Source organism: Culicoides brevitarsis, chromosome 3 (genome assembly GCF_036172545.1).
Source record: "Culicoides brevitarsis isolate CSIRO-B50_1 chromosome 3, AGI_CSIRO_Cbre_v1, whole genome shotgun sequence".
NCBI lineage: Eukaryota > Metazoa > Arthropoda > Insecta > Diptera > Ceratopogonidae > Culicoides > Culicoides brevitarsis.
Genome location: NC_087087.1, coordinates 25,359,373 through 25,381,384, shown reverse-complemented (window position 1 = coordinate 25,381,384; position 22,012 = coordinate 25,359,373). Strand labels below are relative to the sequence as shown.

The following is a 22,012-nucleotide window of genomic DNA, read 5'->3' as shown; positions in this document are numbered from 1 at the left end:
TTTAGAAAAATTATTTTAATTATTTTTTTTTTAATATAATAATAAAGTTTTACTCTATTTTGTACTTTTATATATATATAAATATTTTTTTTATTAATATTTATAATAATTAATCGGTATAAATAATATTTAACTTTAATTTTTATAATTATTTTTTTTTTTTGACATAAGGCTTTGGACATTAAAAATGTTAAATAAAAGAAAATAAATTAATAAAATATTTTCATTAATAATTTATAAAGTTAACAATTTTTATATATAATTATATGTAATACTATTTATGTGACAGGGCCTTTCTATATTATTTTTCTTTCCTTCATACTTTCTAATAATTCAACTTTCTTCCATACTTTTTTTATATAATTTATTTTTTTATTATGTTTATTTTGAGCATTCAAATATACACATTGAAAAGCGTCTTTTTTCTTTTTTTCATTGCATTATTGGTTAATCTAACTAGACACCAAATTTTTATTTTATGTTTTTTTTTGTTGTTGTTGGATTATGAATTTTTACTAAATATATTTTTTATTTTATTATTAATTAATTAATTTATTAACAATATTTCTACACATTTTTTTTGTAACATTAACATTGATATTATTTTAATTTTTATTATTAAGTACTGATATAACAGTTTATCAATTAATTGTAACAAATTAAATATTTTTTACTCAGGCTTAAGTCGATGCCATTGCACAATGGTTTGTCGTGGCTTTGATATCATATCTTGCCAGTGTTTCGCTTCCGATGGTCCAGATCCATTTTTACCTGCGAAACAAAAGTTATTTGAATGAAATTAATTAATGCTCATGCATGCAATTGACTTGAAAAGTGACGTACCAGCTAACAATATCCTACCAATCAGTTCATTTCGACCGATATTATCGAAATCCATCACCATGATATCCAGCGAGCATTCACGTATTTTCTCCCACGGTACGTTATAGCTGAACGATGCATTAAACACTGGATTTAGTGTGCACTTGTAGATGGGAGTTTTTCGTTTTTCCACTCGCTTGTCGCCGAATGTTAGCCAAACCTTGCAATACGGATCTAAGAGACAAATTTTATGTTAATTGCTTAATTAATGCGATTTTCGGGCTCTATGGGCGAAAAATGGGTCAAATTGAACCCTGAAAAATGATTTTTAACCCTTTCAGGTTAAGCAAATAATTTTGCTCTAAGTTGAGTTGGGCCTTTAAAGGGTTAACATGATCCCTTGAGGGGTTAACTTGATCATTTAAGGGATCAAATTAACCTCTTAAGGAGTTATATGTATTAACTCCTCAATTGTTCACTCAACCTCTTGAGTGAATTTTCTATCATCTTCAGCTTAAGGGACAAATTTGACTCAAGGCCCCTTAAAGGGTTAACTTGATATTTTGAGGTTAGTTTAATCTTTTCGAAAGACTTTTTTAAAGGAATCAATCTAGCTCATTAAAACAGTCATATTAACCCTTTAAGGAGTTAAATTAATCTCTTAAGGGATCAAACAAACCTCTTAAAGGGTCATATTGACCCTTCGGCAGAAGAGTTAACCCTTTAAGTGAATTTTCTATCTTCTTAAGGGATTAAATATAACTCCCTTAATTTAACTCTTTTGCCTCAAAGAGTCAGATAAATTCATTAAGGAGTTACATTAGTGCCTTAAGAGGTTAGAAAGTTCTCTAAAGGGATTAAAATAAATACCAAGGGGTTAGTTTGACTCCTTAAGAGGTTAAATTTAACCCTTTAGTGGTTAATTCATACTCTTTTAAAAGAATCAATCTAACCTCTTAAAACAGGAATCAAATTTTCTCCTTAACATGGGTTAGATTTATTCCTCAAAAAGGGTTTAAATTAACCTCTCAAGCGATCAAATTAACCTCTTAAGGAGTTCATTTAACCCTTTAAGTGATTCTCTTAACTTCTTAAGGGATTCTTAACAATTTAACTTCCTAACCTCATGAAGTCAAATTATTCATAAAGGAGTTAAATGAATCCCTTTAGGAGTTAAAAAATTTAAGGGATTAAATTAACTCCCAAGGATTTAAATTGACCCGTTTTTCGCCCATAGGCTGAGTTTTCGTACGTACCTGATTTTCCATTGATATCTTTGGCTTTTAAATTTCTAGCTTTAATTAGTGACAACGTCAATATCGAATTTGATGGATGATAGCAGAGTGATATAAGCAAATCACCGCATTTGTCTTTAGCAGGTGGTTTTAATGCTTTCCAGAACGACGGTTTACCGCTAAAGTCCACCTAAGGCGATTATGTTTGCATTGAAGCATTAATATTTAATGTTCATTGTTCGAAAAATGGAATTTACCTGACACAATGGCAGAAATACTTCACCAATCGAGTCATCTCTGGAAAATCTGTCGTAATCGAATACGTGTAAGTGAAGCACCTGAAAAGCAAAAAAAAAAGTTTAAAAGTTTAAACTTTACTTGAGAGAAAATAGTTTAATGATCATCTACATTGTTGACTGAGAAAAAAAATTTAAACTTTGAGGTTTTTAAATAATGAAAAACAGTACTTGTAAAGTGGTTTAACATTCAATTTTTCTTTCTAAAAAAAAATATCGACATATCCCAATGCACATTTTTAAATGTCTATCTAACGAATATTTACAATTTTTTGACCCAGGAGGTATTTCAAATACTTTTTAAATCCAAATTTTGCTTTTTGAACCCAATAATCAGTTAAAAAAATATATTTTAAAAGAAATTATTTTTTGACCCAGTTTACATTTGAAAGAAAAATCTAACCTTAAAAACTAAATTAAATTAATTAGTAAATTATTCAGATTATTTTAGAAATCTGGAAGCAATAAAAAAAAAACTTTAAATAATTTTAAAAGTCTGTAAGTCTGTAAAAAAATTTTCGATTTCTTCTGTAAATGTATGCAATAAACTTTACTTGATTCTTTTTGATTTATTCAGTTAGGTTAGCAATTATTTTTATGATTTCATTTATAATTAAAAGCAATTTTTTAAATTCACAAACTTGCTAATAACTATCGAAAACACTTTTAAAAAATCTCTTCGTGGAACTAAACTTGAAATAAATTGTTGCAAAATTTGTATGGATTTGTACAGATGAGAAACCATACAAAATTTGTAACAACTTAACTCAAGTTCTATTTCACAAATCTCTCAACGGGTTTTGGTAAAAGGTTTTTATTCATTTTTTAAAGGTTTAAGAATGGAAAAAAATTAAAAAAGTACTTGAAAAATAATGAAAAATCATAAAAATTAAGTGAAAGCTTTATTGCATACCTCACAGGGGCAAAAAAAAAATTTTTTAATAAATTGCATATTTTCGGGGCTTAAAAAAATTATTTTTCAAAAAATAGCTGAAGCATAATTTTATATAAAAAAATATACATTACCCTTGATTGTAACTTTTGAATGGGAAATCCCTCGAAGTAGAACGTTTCGTTCCATCGGGGATTCAGCGTGCGCCTTTTAATTTTGGTTTCCAATCGATGCTTCTTGTCGGGCAACAACGTAACTCTAACATACGGATCCGATGTTCCGCTCAAATCCTTCGCTGGCAACTCTTTTCCCTGACAGAAAAAAAAGGGCGTAACGAAAAAAAAACACGAAGCAAGACATAAATCATTGTAATATTTATATTTTACACGAAGAACATCTTTTCATGACAGTTCCGTATATAATACTCACTTGGATAATTTTCAGTATGAGTGTTGTATTTTGGAAGTCGTACTCCAGCGAAAAGTGTATTTGGCCAACATTTTCGCTCGGATCCGAGTTATCAATGTACATATCGACCATCGATATGCTTCGATTCTGCAGGAATAACCGCTGTTAGTTTTGTTTAACGAAGCAAGTGCCAAAGCATTTTGCAGCAAAAATTGGGATCCAATGTGCATGGTTCATATTTATCAAGAAAATTCAATATTTACACAAAATTGATTGTTTTTGATGTGTTTCGTCCCCAGAGTTGTATTTATTATTATTTCAGATTCAGACACGAAAAAAAATCGGAAGACAAAAGAAATACTCTGATTAGTAGAATGTCTTCGAGAGATGTACTTACTGGCACAACAATAGAGTAATTTTTCGCATCTAATGATAGAGCGACAGAAAAAAGAGGAAAATAGCAAGAAGACATCAACTATAGAGATACTTTTACAACAATTTTTTCACACAACACAAAACTTTCTTTTTTTTTCTACAATGTATAAAAATTTACAATGTACAAAAAAGTAGCAGCAAGGAGAGGAAGAACAATAAAAACTTTAAAACCTTAACAGTAGATTGAAAATAAGTCTTTCTTTTATAATCCTTGTGCTTGGCATTATTTACGAGAAAGAAAGGAGAAGCATTTCCTAAATTGAAAAAAAAGGAAAACCAACATTTTTCTTTTGGAATATTTTGAACAATATTCACCTAATCTAATTTTAAAAAGTGTTATAGTAATAGTATGTCAGTCAAAACAAACTAAAGAGAAAAGCAAATATTGGTCTTTTCAAGTTATTTAAACTTAAAGGCTTAAATAATCTTTAAAAGTTTTTGTTTTTGATTTTCTATTAAATTTTTCATTGAATTTTTGATTTTTTTATTTAAATTTATCAATAAATTAGGTTATAAACTTTTAATTTTTTTTTTTAATTTTAAAAAATAAATTAAATTAAAATTATTTAAAAAAAATAATAATTCTTAATTAATCAATAATTAAAAATTTAAATTAAAATTTTTAAAAATCTTATATTTTATTTTAAATTTGGGTTTATTCAGGTTTTTTAAAATTTTTTTTTCAAAGATTTCTTTTGTTAAGAATTTAATTTTTTTAAATTTAAATTAATTTTTAATTAAATCATTATTTATTTAAATAATTATTTAAATACATATATCCAAATTAATTTATTTATTTAATTTAATTTAATTTAAATAGTTACCTTATTGATTTGATTAATTTTTTTAAAAAAGATTTTATTTATTAAAATGTATTATTTTTAATAAATAAAATCTTTTTAAAACAAATTTAAGGTAACTATTTAAATCAAATTAAATTAAATAAATAAATTAATTTAATTAAATATTTATTTAAAAATTAAATTAAATTAAATTTTTGTTAAACTAATATTAGGTAAATTTTTGAAATATTTTAAACTTTGAATAAAAAAAAATATTTTTATAGTTTTTTGATTCTGACACATTTTTTTTCATTTTTTCCACTTTAATGCATTTTTCTTTAAAATGCAACAAAAAAAATAAAACTTTTATTACAACTATCATTTCTTTCTTTCGTTTATAAAAGGATTAGGATTTATATTTGTGCCATAAATCAATCCTTCTTGCTCATAAATTTCATCTTTTTCTTTTTTTTTTATTTTCATCGACGACAAATCAGCACACTTCAGAGAGCACAAATCACAAACGCTTTAGTAAACAATAAAAAGAATAGTAAATTAATATGAAAAAAGAGAAGCAGAAAAAAAACTTTCGTTACAAACTTGTACACAAAAAAAGAGACAAAAATGTGGGGAAAAATATGGAAAATTTTTCACATAATAATGTAGTAAAGTTTTGTCATTAAAATAAAGAAAAAAAGAAGATGATACTTTGTGAAAACTATGAAAATAAATATAAAAGATAGCTCTGGCATGAAGATGACAAAGATAAATTAAAGTTGTCGTCTAGTGTTTTTCATACAAGAGTATCCAATTTTTTGAGTAATTTGTAATACGAGAGAAAGTTTTACGATTTTTTACGATGGTTGAGTGAATTTTGAGTACCTTGTTGCTTTTCTTACAAATTTTTTTGGGGTTTCAATTTTTGTTTGAATTTAATTTGAAGGAAATCTCTTCGTAATTGTCTTTTCAAAAAAAAAAATCTTAATAAAACCCCAGCTTTTGTCTAATTACCTCCGAAATATTCTCTGCACAACCAAATTGAGGCAAAATAACCTGGAAACGCCTTAAAATGAATCTTTGTATCAACATAATTTATATAATTTGATTCCCCGAAAAAAGCAACAATAAATCAAAATAATTACGTTGTACAACATTTTCTTGTTTACGTTGGGAGTAAATAAAAGACAAATATTGAAAATATTCTCGTGGCACACATGTTTCTCTTTCTGCGTGCGTCGAAATGAGATTTTTCCTTCGTTTTTCCCGTTTCTCATTTCCCATTTTCAGATTAAGCTCTTAATTTGTCATGTCTGTTAATGATTTTTCTTTTTGCACAATAAATTAGAGAAAAAGTAAAGGAAAGACAAATGGCTACAATTTTATTCTATTTTTCTCCCTTTTCATGGTGTTTTGTAGCTTTTCTAACGTTTTTAAAGTTTCTTTAAAATTAAAATTAAAATTAAAATTAAAATTAAAATTAAAATTAAAATTAAAATTAAAATTAAAATTAAAATTAAAATTAAAATTAAAATTAAAATTAAAATTAAAATTAAAATTAAAATTAAAATTAAAATTAAAATTAAAATTAAAATTAAAATTAAAATTAAAATTAAAATTAAAATTAAAATTAAAATTAAAATTAAAATTAAAATTAAAATTAAAATTAAAATTAAAATTAAAATTAAAATTAAAATTAAAATTAAAATTAAAATTAAAATTAAAATTAAAATTAAAATTAAAATTAAAATTAAAATTAAAATTAAAATTAAAATTAAAATTAAAATTAAAATTAAAATTAAAATTAAAATTAAAATTAAAATTAAAATTAAAATTAAAATTAAAATTAAAATTAAAATTAAAATTAAAATTAAAATTAAAATTAAAATTAAAATTAAAATTAAAATTAAAATTAAAATTAAAATTAAAATTAAAATTAAAATTAAAATTAAAATTAAAATTAAAATTAAAATTAAAATTAAAATTAAAATTAAAATTAAAATTAAAATTAAAATTAAAATTAAAATTAAAATTAAAATTAAAATTAAAATTAAAATTAAAATTAAAATTAAAATTAAAATTAAAATTAAAATTAAAATTAAAATTAAATTAAAAAATTAACCCTTTAACGAAAACTTTCATCTACTTAATTATCATTATTACTGACACACAAATTCCTTTCAATCAAATAATTGAATTTACTGATTTGGGCTTTTAATTGACCAAAATCTAAATTAAATTCCATCGAAGTTACGCAATCGGTTACACACAACGAAGAGATGACATATCAAGTAGAAGGGAGCACAGTTGAAGACAACAACATCAAACGAACAATCAACAATAAATTAAGAGAAGAGGTACATTTAACAGTACATTGGATGGATGGGCGAGCTACATGCTTCCGTATTTTATTTTTGATTGCATAACAAATTTTCTCTCTCATTTTCTCTCTTTTTTTCAAAAAATTTAGAGGATCGTGAACATTGAAACATTGAATAAGAGGAAGAAGTATAAGAGAAAGGAGAGTTTTATCATTTTGTGATTAAAAAAGGGACAAAAAGCCTCAAATAGTAGCTCTTTAGAATAGAATCATGCACATTTATCGGGATTTATTAGATTAAGAGAAGAGAGTCGCCGAAAGAAGAAGGCAAAATGCTGACATTGAAATTTTATCAAATTAATTTCCATACGTACCGAAGGATGGTCTTTGTTGGCATTTGTGCCGTCGACGCCGCTACTGGATCCACCCGGTGACTTTGTTTGTGGGCTTGCAACAGTTCTAAAATGACAAAAAAAAATTTAAAGGTCATTAATTGACGACTTTTTTATTTCTCGTATCCGTCGTTAGGTCAGTCTCGCGAAAATCGATACTTTTTCGATGCTATTTTTGTTCTCGTTGACTTTGTCGTTACTCGTTTTTTTCCACTTTATTTATTTAGGTACGAAAAACATGAAAAATATTTTCATATCATCTTATATGCGGGATGCAATGTTCCTACGTGATGGATATTGTCGGGCGTACAAACGTGATACATCGCTCGCTTCACATGAAAATGGAAGAAAATTGTTTTGATAGTCTCCATAGTCATTCGGCGAATGATGGAATGAAACAATGCACGATAAAGTGTGTGTGCTCAATATATTATTACTTGAGGCGAATGATGCTCAATTATCTCGTGACAGACTCTTGATAGACTTTCGAAGAAATGATGAACGCTTTGAAAGTCAAAATTGCGTAAAATTATTGAGACAGTTCCGAGAAAATTTGAACACTTTAATTGAACATTGTTTATGAAAGTATTCACATGTGAATTTCATTAGAGATGAAGACCTTCAGGCAATTTTTCTCTACCTTACTTAGTTAACTTGATTTGTGTTTAACTTCACCTGTGACCATTTTCCATCGAATCAGGTACTTGAAGGAGATTTAATTACAGCAATTGAACAATTTTATTGCCACAAGTTGGTCTCTTTGTAGTCTTTGTAGGAATCGTAAACTTTTAACCTGTCAAATGGGTGCCCTTGAAATTCAATTAAGACTGTCAAAAGGTCTTAGAAGGTCTCCAAAAGTACCAAATAAACTCGTATGAATGAAAAATTTTATGCCTCGAACTAAAAAACCCTACGACGAGTTCGATAACTTGACCACTGAACTAATTGGCATCCCTTAAAGTGGCAATTAGTTTTCAAAATGGCTGAAAAATCTAAACCCAGTTAACAAACTGAATCGTTAGTTTGTAATTTGGGTTTAGATTGTTCAGCCATTTTGAAAACTGTTTGCCACTTTAAGGGATGCCAATTAGTTTACCTTATGGGCGAAAAACGGGTCAGATTGATCCCTTAAGGGGTCAGATAAAATCCTTAAGGGAACAAATTGATCCCTTAAGATATCAAAAAATCCCCTTAAGGGATCAATTTGACTCTGATTCTTAAGGGGTTGTATGATTTTTTATGATGGCTGAACAATCTAAACCCAAATCACAAACTAACAATTCAGTTTGTTAACTGGGTTTAGATTTTTCAGCCATTTTGAAAACTAATTGCCACTTTTAGTTCGAGTTCAAATGTTTGATCAAATATGTTTACTTAGAACTTTTAGAGACTTTCTAAGACCTTTTAAGAGTCCTAACTGAATTTCAAGGGCATTTGAAGGGCATTCACTTGACAGATTAAAGGCTTACGATTCCTCAAAAGACTACAATGAGACTAATTTGTGGCAATAAAATCGTTTAACTTGAGGAATAATGATCAACATCAAGTTCGTATCTTGATCCTTTAGAATCACAAAAACCCAACTGGATATTTTTTGAACCGTTAAGCATTCAAAAAGTCAGTTTTGAAGTAATTTTGAGTTCTTGACAATTCTGAGCCCAAGTTGAAGCTGTAGAAATTGTTTACATCTATGATACTGTCAATTAAGTAGTCAATCCACAAACTAATTGAACAAATATTCTAACACTTGACATTTCTTTCAATGAAAAAAAAATTCCTGGTCACATGTTATGTCGCAAGTCGCAAACAACACATTAATATGCAAATATTGAATTGTCAATTAAAATACCATCTTTATTGCGATATGTATCCATTCTACCTCTTTCTCCATATTTCATTATAAAATAAAACGAGGCAGTGAGAGTCATCCACTTTATACGATATTGAGCACGCATTTTATTCTCGACACTTCGTTAGGTTTGTTTGCATTGTAAACCGATCGTGATACAATATGTGAGCAAATATGTCGATGGGGTGCCATAGTTTGAGTTACTCAAATATGGGAGCAATTTTGCTACTATGAAATATTTATCTTGAGGTTTCTCAATTGACGAGCTAAATTTTTTGTGAAACTGTGTAAAAAGCTTAAGGATCAGTTATTTAACTAATTTTTGATCCAAAGATCAAAAACTGAGGGATCACTTGAAAGATCTTTTAAAAGAAATCAACTTTGGATCAAATTTGAGTATCATTTTTATTTCAATGAAAGAATCTTAAAAACTTCATTGAACTGATACTTGAATTTGGAAATTGTAAAAAAACATTTTTTGAACGAAAAATTTTCTCTTAACAAATAGCGGGTAGATGGCGCTTTAAATGTAATTTTGAAGCGCCATCTAGCGAGTATTTTGTAAAAACTGAATATTTTTATTCAAAAAATTTTTTTTTGTTTTTAAATAATTAAAAAAAAATTTTTGGCTAATTTTTATGTGAATCAATCCCACTGTGCGCGAAATCTGCCATTTTGCACATATTTATAATTTGATCCAATATATACATAAAAATATAAATAATATAAAATATAAATGGAATTCAATTTATTTTAAATATAACAATATTAAATGTTACATACTTTTTGCCCTCTGGTACACGCGCTCCTCTTTCGTGTACCAACCGACCTTCCTCTTGTACAGATTAATTAAAGAGAGATAAAAAAAAATGTATTTTATTTGTTTTTCACGAGACGAGGAAGCATCCATGCTGCAGCGCGGTATTGTGGTATTTATGGAACAATTAATAAAATAAATAGTTGCAATCACTAAATTTATTACATTAACAGCCACAATAAAGTTCAAAACCGATTGTTAGAGGTTACCAAAAGTGGTTGCAATTCAATTTTATTTACCTTGAAAAGCTTCATAAAAAAAGTATCTCGACGAAAATGAATAAGAGAAAAAGAAACAAAATTAGCACAAGTGGTTTCAAATGTTGGCGAATAATGGAATCGAATGTTTTTTTCTCCTTCATTTTCTTATTTTTTCTGAATGTTTTTTGAGCTATGCTGACGCAATTCGGATATTTATCGGGATCGTAAAAATTGCGAATGTCGCAAAATATGACAAGAAGAAAATTGGAGGGAAACAAAAAAAAAATTGTGATATAAATTAAATTTATTAGATAAGTGCTGAGATTGTCATTTCATTCACATCTTATTTTCTTGTTTTTTTCTTAAAGTTTTTGTTTTTTCAACCACGACGAAAGTTCTTTTTAAAGTTTTCATATTAAAGTTTTTGAAAAAAATGCATTGGTTCCCCTTTTAGGTTTAGTTATAAAAATTTAAAAATGTCAATTGAATTGTTTAAAGTTAAAAATTTTAAAATCGCCTCTTGCTAATTCGAATTTGTAAAATGCTACAGCTTACATTTCATCAAAAAAGTATGAAAGCATTTTTTTTCTTTATTTATTTATTTAGCTGTTTAAAACAAATTAAATTAATTTCAAATTTCTTACAGAAAACTTACATCCAAACCAAACATTTAATTCTTAAAAGTAAACAATGAAATTTGAAAATCGCTTTGTGCTAATTCAAGTTTTTATAAAGTTTATGTTTCATAAAAAAAATCAAGTTTTTTACCGCATTTCGAAGAAAAGATGCGGTATTAAACTCGACTTGTCGTGTGTGTGTTCCGGTGTGCCCCAAAATTTTTGTAAGTAATTCTTAGTTATTTAAGTACCCTAAGGGTCTCTGGGCATATAAAAAATGAAATTGAAAAAATAATTTCCTTTGACATAGTTTTATTTTGACAACTAAATCAAGAGCAAAAAAACTGTGTCAAAAACTGTGTCAAAGCCATTTTTGTCAAATCTTGCTCCAAATGGATAAAAATTTGTCAGAGGGCTCTAATTTATCATTTTTAATCATTTTTCAACTCAAAACTGCACAAAAAATAGAAACTGAAAAAAAATTTCCTTTGACACAGTTTTGATTAAAATGTGTATGGAATTGCGAAAGGGTCATGAGGAGTACGAAAATGTGAATTGAAGAGTACAAAAAATCGTAGATATATAACATCGAAATGCGTTCTGTAGACGACTACTTTCTCTATTTTTTATTTTAAGCTCTAAACATTTTTGAAATTTAATTTACAAAAATTTTCTTTTTTAGATCAAAAAGGTCTAAAAATTAAAAATTTCGAACTCACAAGTAAGTATGATCAAAATTTTGAATAAATTTAAAAAAATAAAAGATTGAAATTTGAAAATCGCCTTGTGCTAATTCAAGTTTCTAGACAGGTACTGTATTCCATCAAAATAAAGAAACAAAAAGCTCTAACTTTTTTAATTTCATTTTAAAATCAATGACAGACCAAAAAATTCTTCGAAAAAGATCAAAATTAAATCTACAATGCCATCCAATGGAATTTCATTTCCTGTCCGTTTTACTCTTTGGAGAGTAAAACAAAAAGCGAAATCAATTGAATGTACTTAATTCAAATTATTTTAAATATTCAGTGATTGATATAAAGTTTTCATTCATGCAAAGCAGCTTTAAAAGAGCGATCCATTAACTCTGTGAAGCTGTGTGTGACCTGAATCGTTTTAAATGAATTTTCCCGTGCCGAGCTGCTACATTTAAAAGAGGAAAAGCGGAGGAAAGGAAACCAAACAAGGAAATACAAACCGAAAGATACTTATCGAATTGAATCGATTCGAATGCGAAAATTAATTACCTGGCTTGCTCGGCAATCGTATTTGCCGTCGTCGCCGAGTAATATTCTATGAAAGCTACTAATATTTCAATGGAACGTGTCATCGCCGCCCACATTATACTGTCGTCACCGTTTGTTTTGCTGCTGCCGTCGACGTTTGTTGTTATTGTATTTGAATTTTGATGCATTAACTCCTGTCACTCCTGTGTCGGTGTCTCGCTGTGATTTTTTTTTTCGTTATTTATTTAGTCGCGCACAACTTTTCGTACATGATGAAGACAAAAAATTTCACTCGTCGACAGAATTTGTTGCATTTGGTCATTGTCATAGTTTTATCGCACTACGACGCCATTTTGAGGTTTATTTTTAACTATTTCAATTAATTGAACAATCGGTGGGGCTCAAAGCACTTGATTACTATCCGAGAGAAAGGAAGTTGAAATTCCTCGAGTGTTAATAATCTGCATTTTATTCTGCTTACAATTTATTGTTCTCCTTTCATTCCGTGAACATTCACTCATTCAACACGTTTAAAGCGAGAGATGGAGAGAGAGAAAGACTCGGAAAATTTTGCATTTTCAGACCGATTCTTTTGTTTTGTTACATTATTTGCATTACATTGCATTTTATGACGACAACAACAACCAGAGAAGAAACAAACAACGTTGATGATGATGATGATGAGACAGCAAAACAAAAGCTTATAAACAGATGTTTTTCCCGCGTAATAGACGCTAATAGATTTGTCCCAGATGCGCGTTGGAAGCGATGGCGGTTGCTCTTATGTAACGCGATAGGGCTGCTTCGTATCAATATACAACAAAAAGACGCGACATGACACGAGGTGACATTATAAGAAGGAGAAATATACGGAAAATTACAAGGGAATTTACATGCCACGACATCATGTCAATCTTATTATCTCGTATTTGAATAGCGTAGGAGTTTGAAAAATGAAAAAATAATTGAATGAGGGTTTGAGGGATATTAGAAAACTTATTGAAATTGGCGCTAGAGGGCGCTTTAAAAGTTTTAAAACTTTAATTTTACACGAAAAAAACTCATTATAGAAAATTTTGTCTATAGATGGCGCTTAAAAAAATTTTATAAAGAAAAAACAAACTTTTAAAGAACAATTTTTGTCTTGACTAAACTTGATACTAAAACACGATTTTAAAGTTAGCTTTAAAAAAGTATGGAAGAAATAATTATTTCATTTTTGATTCTGACATGAGAAAAATTGCCATAAGGGGGCGTTTTTTAAATTTCTATATTTGAAATAATTTATTTTCATTTAATTATTCTCAAATTTACGTTTAAAGCTTTTATAATTTTTTTAATACAGTGAAAATTCTATCATAGGGCAACTCTGAGTTAGGGCACAATAGGGCACAGGGAATTTTAAAATCAAATAAGCACTTTCAATAGAAAATTATATCGCGCCTTAAAAAAGTTAAAAATTTAAAAAAATTCAAAGAAATTCATCATTTTAAATTTTCTCAATAAATTTCCATATTTTTGAATAATTTTTGATCAAAATACTAAAAATTTAGCTTAATGATCAAAAATATTTATAAATCCATCATTTCTTACGGAATTTCTTTGAAAAATTCATGCCATTTGATGAATATTGATATTTTAATACTTGATACACTTATTATGATAGAAGCAAATCAGGTTTTTAACTAATATTCATCACAAGAGGGCGCTTTAAATCATCATTCTCCAATTCTTGATAATAAAATTTGTACTTAGATGGCGCTTAAGAAGTTTATTAAGGGAAATTTTGAAAAAGCATTTTTCGTCTTTGAATATCGAATTTCGATACTAAAAGATGAGTTTAAATTAAGCTTTAAATAAATTTTAGATGAATTAACTCCATTTTATGATTGTAGCTTGAAAAATATTGACACAAGATGGCGCTTTAAAAAAGTTTATAAATCAAATTACGCTTGAACGATAAATTTTCATCTCATGGTTCTAAAATTTGCCACAAGGGGGCGCTTTTGAAATTTTTATAAAGCAAACCACACTAAAACGTAATTTTTTAATCTCATAGCTTTAAGATTTGCCACAAGAGGGCGCTTTTAAGACTTTTTTAAAGCAAATCAAGTCTTGAACGCTCAATCTTAATCTTTTGATCCAAAAATTTCCACAAGAGGGCGCTTTGAAAAATGAAACTTTGTAAAATCGATAATTAAAAAATACTTTTCAACTACTTCTTTGATCAAAAATTCAGCATTTTAAAGCTGTTTGTTCGAATCTCTTATTCATTCGAGCAACATTGACATGTTCCTATTTCCTCTTACAAATCATATCTGCTATACAATGGAATTTTATGTGAAATAATGTCGATGTGTAGTTACATTTTGTTCGAAAGTTAACGCAAAATCGTTTTAATGTACCAACAAGCATTACCGACAGCAGCTGCTTGCTTGCATATATATGCAAGATTTGTCTCTCCCATATACGTAGGAGCGATACTCGAACATTGTAAAACAGTTTCCGCTTTTCATATTTTATTGTTAAACAAATTCATTGAATTTCATCTTCCTCTTCAATCTGGTATCTATTTCAATGGTAATAATGGAGACATTGCTTCTTGTTCTGAAAATTGAATTTTGCCTTGAAAGACCGGATAATCTGTGTTTTTGACGCTACTTTTACGTGAAACGCGAAAGAAAAATCTTTGCATAATGTTCAACCAATCAAATTTCATTGCTTTCTACGCGATTTTTCTCAGGTGCTGCCCAAAGGTTAATTTTTAATAAATGTCTTGCGGCACACAGACAGAGAAGATAAACAGAAGAGCTTTAACACTTTTATTACACTCATTACTTCTACTTTAATGAATAATCGCACGCATTCTCCGTTCTTCATTCTCTCGCTCTTTCGCAACGAAATGATGAAAAAGAAAGGAGAAAACTTTTTTTTTTTGCCATCGACATTCTTGGCTGATTGCGCGCACGATTAACGCCTGTGTGTTTTGTTCCACTTTAAAAGAGTCGAGAAAAATTTTATTGCTGAAAACATTTAAAAATCCGAGAGTCATTAGAGTAATTGAATCGTTTTTTTTTTTCGCAGATTAATTTGAGGATTTTTTTTTTGTTCAATGAAACCTTGATGAAGCAATTTCTGGACAGTTTCAATCGATGTAATTTATATCAAACGGAGAACTTTCGTAGGTGGCGGAAATGCAAATCGGCACGTATTTAGAGTAAATTATGGACGTCAGACAGAAAACGAGAGATGAGGTGAAAGTTAGTTCAAAACTTTTCTAATGTATGGTGATAAATAAATGTTTATGTCGTTCTAATACGTTTATGGCATTTAAGCGATAATTATAGTTGTGAACTTTTGCTGCCGTCGCAAAATTGTTTTTAATGATTTTTTTTTTCCAAATAGTAAAAGGAGTGAAAAGGTGTCAATTTTTTAAAGTCATCTATTGAAAATTAATTAAACTTTTGAAATTGATTTTGAGAAGTTAAAGCTTAACTAATTGATTGTGAATTTAACAACTTAAACTTCCGGAAGTCAATCATGGACTTTAAAAAATTAAATGATTTAAGACCTCTAGAAGTAGACCTTAAGCTTCTTGAAGTCAATTAGAAACTTCAGAAAAACGATTTAAGACCTCTAGAAGTAAACCTTAAACCTCTTAAAGTTAATTTAAAACCTCAAAAGTAGAAGCGCAGATTCACCAGGTATGCTTTGGGGAAGATAGTGAATCAAGATCTGATGCCCGAATATGAATCCCGATGCTCTAAACTTGGACTGCAACAATTAGTCATAAGGAGGAAAGTTTCAGCTGAAGATGAACAGAGAGTCGGCACGCAGCACTGAAACCTTCGTCGTTCCTTTTAGGAGAACGAATTACGGGCAACATGAGCCCGTGACATGGATGTGTCGGCTCCTGAACAAAATAATCAACTTTTTCTCATTGACAGTTTCACTGGACCTAGAGGACATTTTTAGTTTTGGAGTCTCAAGGAATAGATTTTAGGAAATGGCGACTGAACTGGCACCATCAGACGATTGGGCAGATGGCGGAATCCCACCGCCTTTGAGGTAAGGGGAAAAAAATTTAATTTGGCTGGCTCAATCGCTGGTGAATTTTTGTTCTTCTTGTATCTTATTATGTCTTATGTGATGTCAACTGTAACTCAAATCGCATCACCAAACTGTGCCAAAGAAGCCAACTCCTGAACTTCAAGAATTTATTGATTTATTGTATTGTATTGTATTTTATTTGAAAAGATGGTTTTTTTTATGCCGGAGAGCGTTTTTCGATGGCTTTTTTACCCCAAAAAAAATGACTGCCAAGGGTTCTTCCCTGTTGAGCCTTTGACAAATAAATAAATAAGCGTGTTGAATTTAAATCTCAAAAAAAAAATCTAAAATCTTTCGAGAAGCTTGCTTAAATCCTAAGATGTTATTTTAAACACTTTAAAATCAGGCTTTAAAGAAACAAATAATTTTTTAAAAATATTTTTTAAACATTTTGAAGTTGAGGGACAACTTTAATCTTCATATTTCTATTAATTTATCGTCAGATCATCCCTGATAAAATTTGCTTCAATGCAAAGCCAACAAAAAAACCAAGTAAAAAATGTAGAGTAATAATAATCACTTTTTCCGGCTACATCCTTGAATGTATCATTTTCCTCATTTTTTTTTTTTTTTTTTTTTTTTTTTTGAATAGAATTATACTGTTTGTACTTCTGATGTGAATATTTACTTTAGTTACCATCTTCTTTCATTTTTTTTCTCCGTAAAAACGTGTTCTAGTCCTATGTAAGCAAGCCACCGCTCGTGATGTAGTTCAACAAATCCATTTTGATATCATTTATGGGGGTTGGCTGTAATCTCTGACAACGACAATATATTTTTACGTTTAATGGTCGACGCACTTCCATATTTACCTTTTCTCTCTGCATCGCGAAAACCGACGCATAAAGATAAAACAACGTAAAATCTCAATCAAAAGCAGATTTAGTGGTTACAAAAAACGAGCAAAAAGCCCATCAGTTATCGGTTGTCTTCCGAAATCGTTAATTTTTTCAGACAAAAAATAATCTAAAATTAATTAATTTGATCACCTGGTGCCCGTTTTCCGTGCCGCAACATTAAAAACGATCAAATTTACATAACATTAAAGTACCCAGTCGGAGGTGTTATATTTATTTTCGTAAATGTTTCGTTTATTGAAGAGCACTTCATTCATGCGCCGCGCGCTAAATGAAATTCTTGTATCAATATTTTGCTTGCTTTAATAAAGTTTTCTTCTCACTTTGCCAGCTTCCTTCATAAAATATTAAAATATTCACCTTTTTAACTATTTAAGTGCGCTCTTCTAGTTTGCTATCTCTTAGTCATCAAAGGAAGAAAGCGCGACTATTTTTTGTATTAAATTTTTTGATGATGGGTAGCAAAGAGAAAATTTGTTCGCTATCAGCACAAAAAAAGAAGAAAAACATTCTTTTTAAAGATAAAATAAAAAAAAAATGTTATAAAAGTTGAAAAGCTTTGGCGAAAACAAAAGACTGTGACGTTTTTCATTAATTATCGCATTTTAAATTTTTGGAGAAAATAAATAGATATTTTAGTCGTTTTTATGAATGTCCGTTAAAATTTAATTATTTTTTTAATTTTCGTTAATTTATATTAAAATTTCAAAAATGGCTAAACTCAACGGAATTTTCAAAAAAAAAAAAAAAAAAAATTAAGTAATTCATTTTTAAATATATATATTTAAAAAAAAAAATGAAAATTAATTTTTAAAAAATTAAAAATAATTAAGAGATTTCTTTGTAAAAATTGTTTAAAAATATATTTTTTAAATTATTTAATTTTATTTTATTTTATTATTATTTTAATTTTATGTAATTAAAAAATTAAAATTAATGAAGATTTAATGTATATTATAAAAAAAATAAAATTGTATTTTTTTTCAATTTAAAATGGATTTAAAATAAAATTAATTTAATTAATTAAAAATTTAATAAATTAATTAAATTAAAAAAAAATAGGACTTTATCTTAAACTTTTTTTAAATTTAATTTTATTTGAAGTAAATTTTATTAATATAATTAGTTTATATAAAATATGAAAAAAAAAAATATATTTTTTTTAAATTTTTAATTAATTAAATTAATTTTATTTTAAATTTAAAAAATAAATAAATAATTAATGAAATTACTTTTCTTTTAACTATTTTAAAATATTATTTTATTTAATTAATTTTTAATATTTTTTTTAAATTATTTTTTTTATTTTCAGTTGTTTGATAAAAATAAAATAAATAAAATTTCATTTTCAAAAGTGAATATTTTGTACCAAATTTAATAAAAAATTTAAAAATAAATGAACAAATTAAAAATAAAATTTAAATAAATAACAAAATAAAAAAAGTCACATAAATCAAAAAACAAAAATCCTTCAAGTCACATCACGATAATTTTCCACACATTTCGTTTCATGTTAATGTTAAAGAAAATAAACGAAATGCGGTTCGTTGCATTTTCGTCTCATGCATAAAGAGTTTTCCATTTCCAGGTGCATGCGAAAGGGAGCTAACCGCACGACATGCAAATTCAAAACGAATTATTATTTTTTTTTTTTTTTGTTGAACAAAAGCTTATTTATTATAATATTTATGAGAACACGACGCATAATTAAATTGCACAAAAGATGAAACATAAGCTAATTTAATAAAAAAAAAACAAAAATTACGTCACAAAATGAACGCTAATAACCAGGCGTCTCCACTCCATTATGCTCAACATGTCCGCAAAATATGATTTTTTTTAAATCACGAGTTGATGTATTTGATGGCGTAACGCAGGAAAAAAAGGGAATTAACTTTAATCCGCACGAAGAGGACAAATACCTTTTTATACGACATGTTTGCCTGGATGCTTGATTTTTTACGTGAATGTTTGTTGCTTTTGTTGCGAACCACATGTAAATGATGGCTTTTATCATGCGACTTTTATTGGGGATTTTTTTTGTCGCACGAGCCGTTTGAACTTTAAATCAGAGGATTTTTTTGAAACTTTTTTTCAAAAAAATAAAAAAAAAAGTTTTAAGCTCAAATTCACAATAAATCGCTTTCAGATGATTTTTTTCTCTTTAATGAAAAAGGGACAATTGTTGAATCTAGGACATCGAAGAAACGACAGAGCCAAGAAAAACATGAGAAGGAGAGATTTATAACAATAAAATAATAATAACAATGCCAACAAACGGTTCGTATTCCAAAGCCGAGACTGTGGTGTGATATCCTTTTATTTCCACACACACACATGTTTTGTTGCCGACATTTGTTTCAAAGCTCCGTTGCCGATACGATGTTATGCGAAAGGAAGCACAAAACGTCTTGTCATCAACCCCAAACAATACATATTTTATGTAAGATGATCTGATTCGATAACGAAAGTCGACATTTGTTGCGTATAAAACATCAAAAGTTAATAAAAATCGTTTTTTTTTTCTCTCGACATCTTTTCTACTGCTGTTGTTTGCTTCTTTGGGTAACGAAACAGCAAAAAAAAAATAAGAAGCGTCAAGATGCTCGTTATAGAAATAAATGAAAGTTGAATTATTTAATCAAATATTCATCGTTTTGTCAGCACTTCATTTCAAATGATATTACGAGAAAATTATGGAGACTCATCTCATTTTTTTTAGAAATGGAATTATAATTTTAAATGTTTTTAGATAAAAAGGTAAAAATTTATTTTATTTTTTTTTTAAATATTTTTTAATATTTTTTTTAATTTTTTTTTTATATTTAAAAAATTTCAGTATTTTTTTTTTTTTTTTTTTAAATAAAAACAATAATGAAATTTAAAAGAAGTTTTAATATTTTTAACTTTTTTAAATTTTAATAAAATTTAATTAAAAATTTTTATTTAAATTTTTTATTTAAATAATTATTTAAAAATTTTTATTTTATTTAAAAATTTTTAAAAAAATATTTTTGAATTTAATTTTAAAATTAATAAATTTAAATAAAATGAATATTAAAAAAAAATAATTAATTTAATTCGTATAGATTTATTAAACAAAATAAGTTTAAATTAATAATAAACATATTTTAAAAATTAAATTATTTTTTTAATTAAATTAAAAATTAATTAAAATTAATAAAATTAATTTAAAAAAATAATAAATTCATTAAATTAAATAAAAAATATTTTTTAAATTTAATCTTTTTTATTTAATTTAATGAATTTATCACATTTTTATTTAATTAAATTAATTTTATTAAAATTTTAAAATTAATAAAATTGATATAAAATAAATATTTTATAAAAAAATAAATGGTTTAATTCTTATAAATTGATTAAACAAAATAAGTTTAAATTAATAATAAAAAAAAATATTAACCTAAAAATTGAATCTATTTTTTAATTATTTTGTTAATTAAATTAATTTAATTAATTAAAAATTTAATAAAATTAATTTGATTATTTAAAAAAATTAACAAACTCATTAAATTAAATAAAAAAGATTTTTTATATCTTTTTTATTTAATTTAATAATTTAAAAATTTTTATTTATTAAATTAATTTTATTAAAATTTTAAAATTAATAAAATTTATATAAAATAAATATTTAATTCTTGATTTTTAAATTGATTTAATTCTTATAAATTTATTAAACAAAATAAGTTTAAATTAATAATAAAAAAAATTATTAACATAAAAATTGAATCTATTTTTTTTAATCAAAAAATAAAAAAATCTATACTTATTGATTTTTTTTAATAAAAAAATGATAAATTTTTTTTTTACTTTAGATTTTATCAGTTTTCAATAAAAAAAATAAATATAGAAAATATTTTCTATTTTTGATTAAAAAAGTCTTCTAACAAATTGATTTAATTTTTATTTTAATAATTTTTTTTATTATTTATTTAAACTTATTTATTTTTTAAAATATATTATTTAAAAAAATTATTTTAACTTTCAATCAATTGTTAAAAAAACTTTTTTTATGAGTTTAAAAACTTCAAAATCAAAAGGATAAACCCTAATTTTAAAAAGTAACTTGGGAGTTGTAAATAAACTCGGGTCAATACATTAATGAAAGGCCATCATATACATATATCCCGCATTTACGACAAAAACGTGACCTCGTTTAACTTTTTATTCGATTTCCGTGGAAAGATTCCTCGTCATTAACTTTTCGTTTCATCATTTTTATCGACACGACACCAACTTGTGTCTCCCTTGACCTTCAAGGATTTACTGCGTGCGAAACTTTCCCCGCTGGCGAAAAGTTTTGACGCCAAATCGAGTTAAAAAATACGTTTTTTTTCTCGTTTCCATTTATCACTGATTGAACTGAGCAACGGAAAAAATTGACATGTCAGCATAACTTTTCAGCAAAACTTGTTGATAAAAAATGGAGTGAATTGATTATTTTCGATCGTTCACGAATTGAACATATCAAGAGCGAATAAAAAAAAAATCTCCAACGCCAAAAGAAGAAAAAAATTCATAAAATAAAGTGTCGTACCTTTTTTTCTCGACATCTCCTTCCTTCGTCTCATCTGATAATCTTATCATCGTTTCCTTCTATTTCACGGGACTTTATTATGTTTTTCCAATATAATAATAAAACGGATGAGATGAGACGATGGACGGGTCGTCGAAGAGGATTTTTCGTTACAAAATAATAAAAATATATTAAAAAGAAAATTTGTTAAGTGTTAAAC

At 26.8% G+C, this 22,012-nt stretch overlaps 1 protein-coding gene across 3 annotated transcripts in view; it reads right to left on the bottom strand.

Annotated features, from left to right (window-relative positions):
* Positions 1-670: 670 nt before the first annotated feature.
* The window catches only part of LOC134834815 (synaptotagmin-7), an 87,318-nt gene continuing 65,976 nt past the window's right edge, over positions 671-22,012 (bottom strand). The window contains exons 1-8 of one of the 3 annotated variants that reach the window (XM_063849600.1): positions 12,310-12,391; positions 7,562-7,646; positions 3,675-3,800; positions 3,380-3,556; positions 2,315-2,395; positions 2,079-2,247; positions 844-1,056; positions 671-771 (exon numbers count right to left, since the gene is read on the bottom strand). In XM_063849600.1, coding sequence (XP_063705670.1) covers positions 671-771; positions 844-1,056; positions 2,079-2,247; positions 2,315-2,395; positions 3,380-3,556; positions 3,675-3,785 — 852 coding nt within the window. In that variant the 5' untranslated portion in view covers positions 3,786-3,800; positions 7,562-7,646; positions 12,310-12,391. Of the gene's footprint in view, positions 772-843; positions 1,057-2,078; positions 2,248-2,314; positions 2,396-3,379; positions 3,557-3,674; positions 3,816-7,561; positions 7,647-12,309; positions 12,392-22,012 lie in introns of those variants that run through there. The other 2 variants (XM_063849598.1, XM_063849599.1) reach the window with 2 other exon arrangements.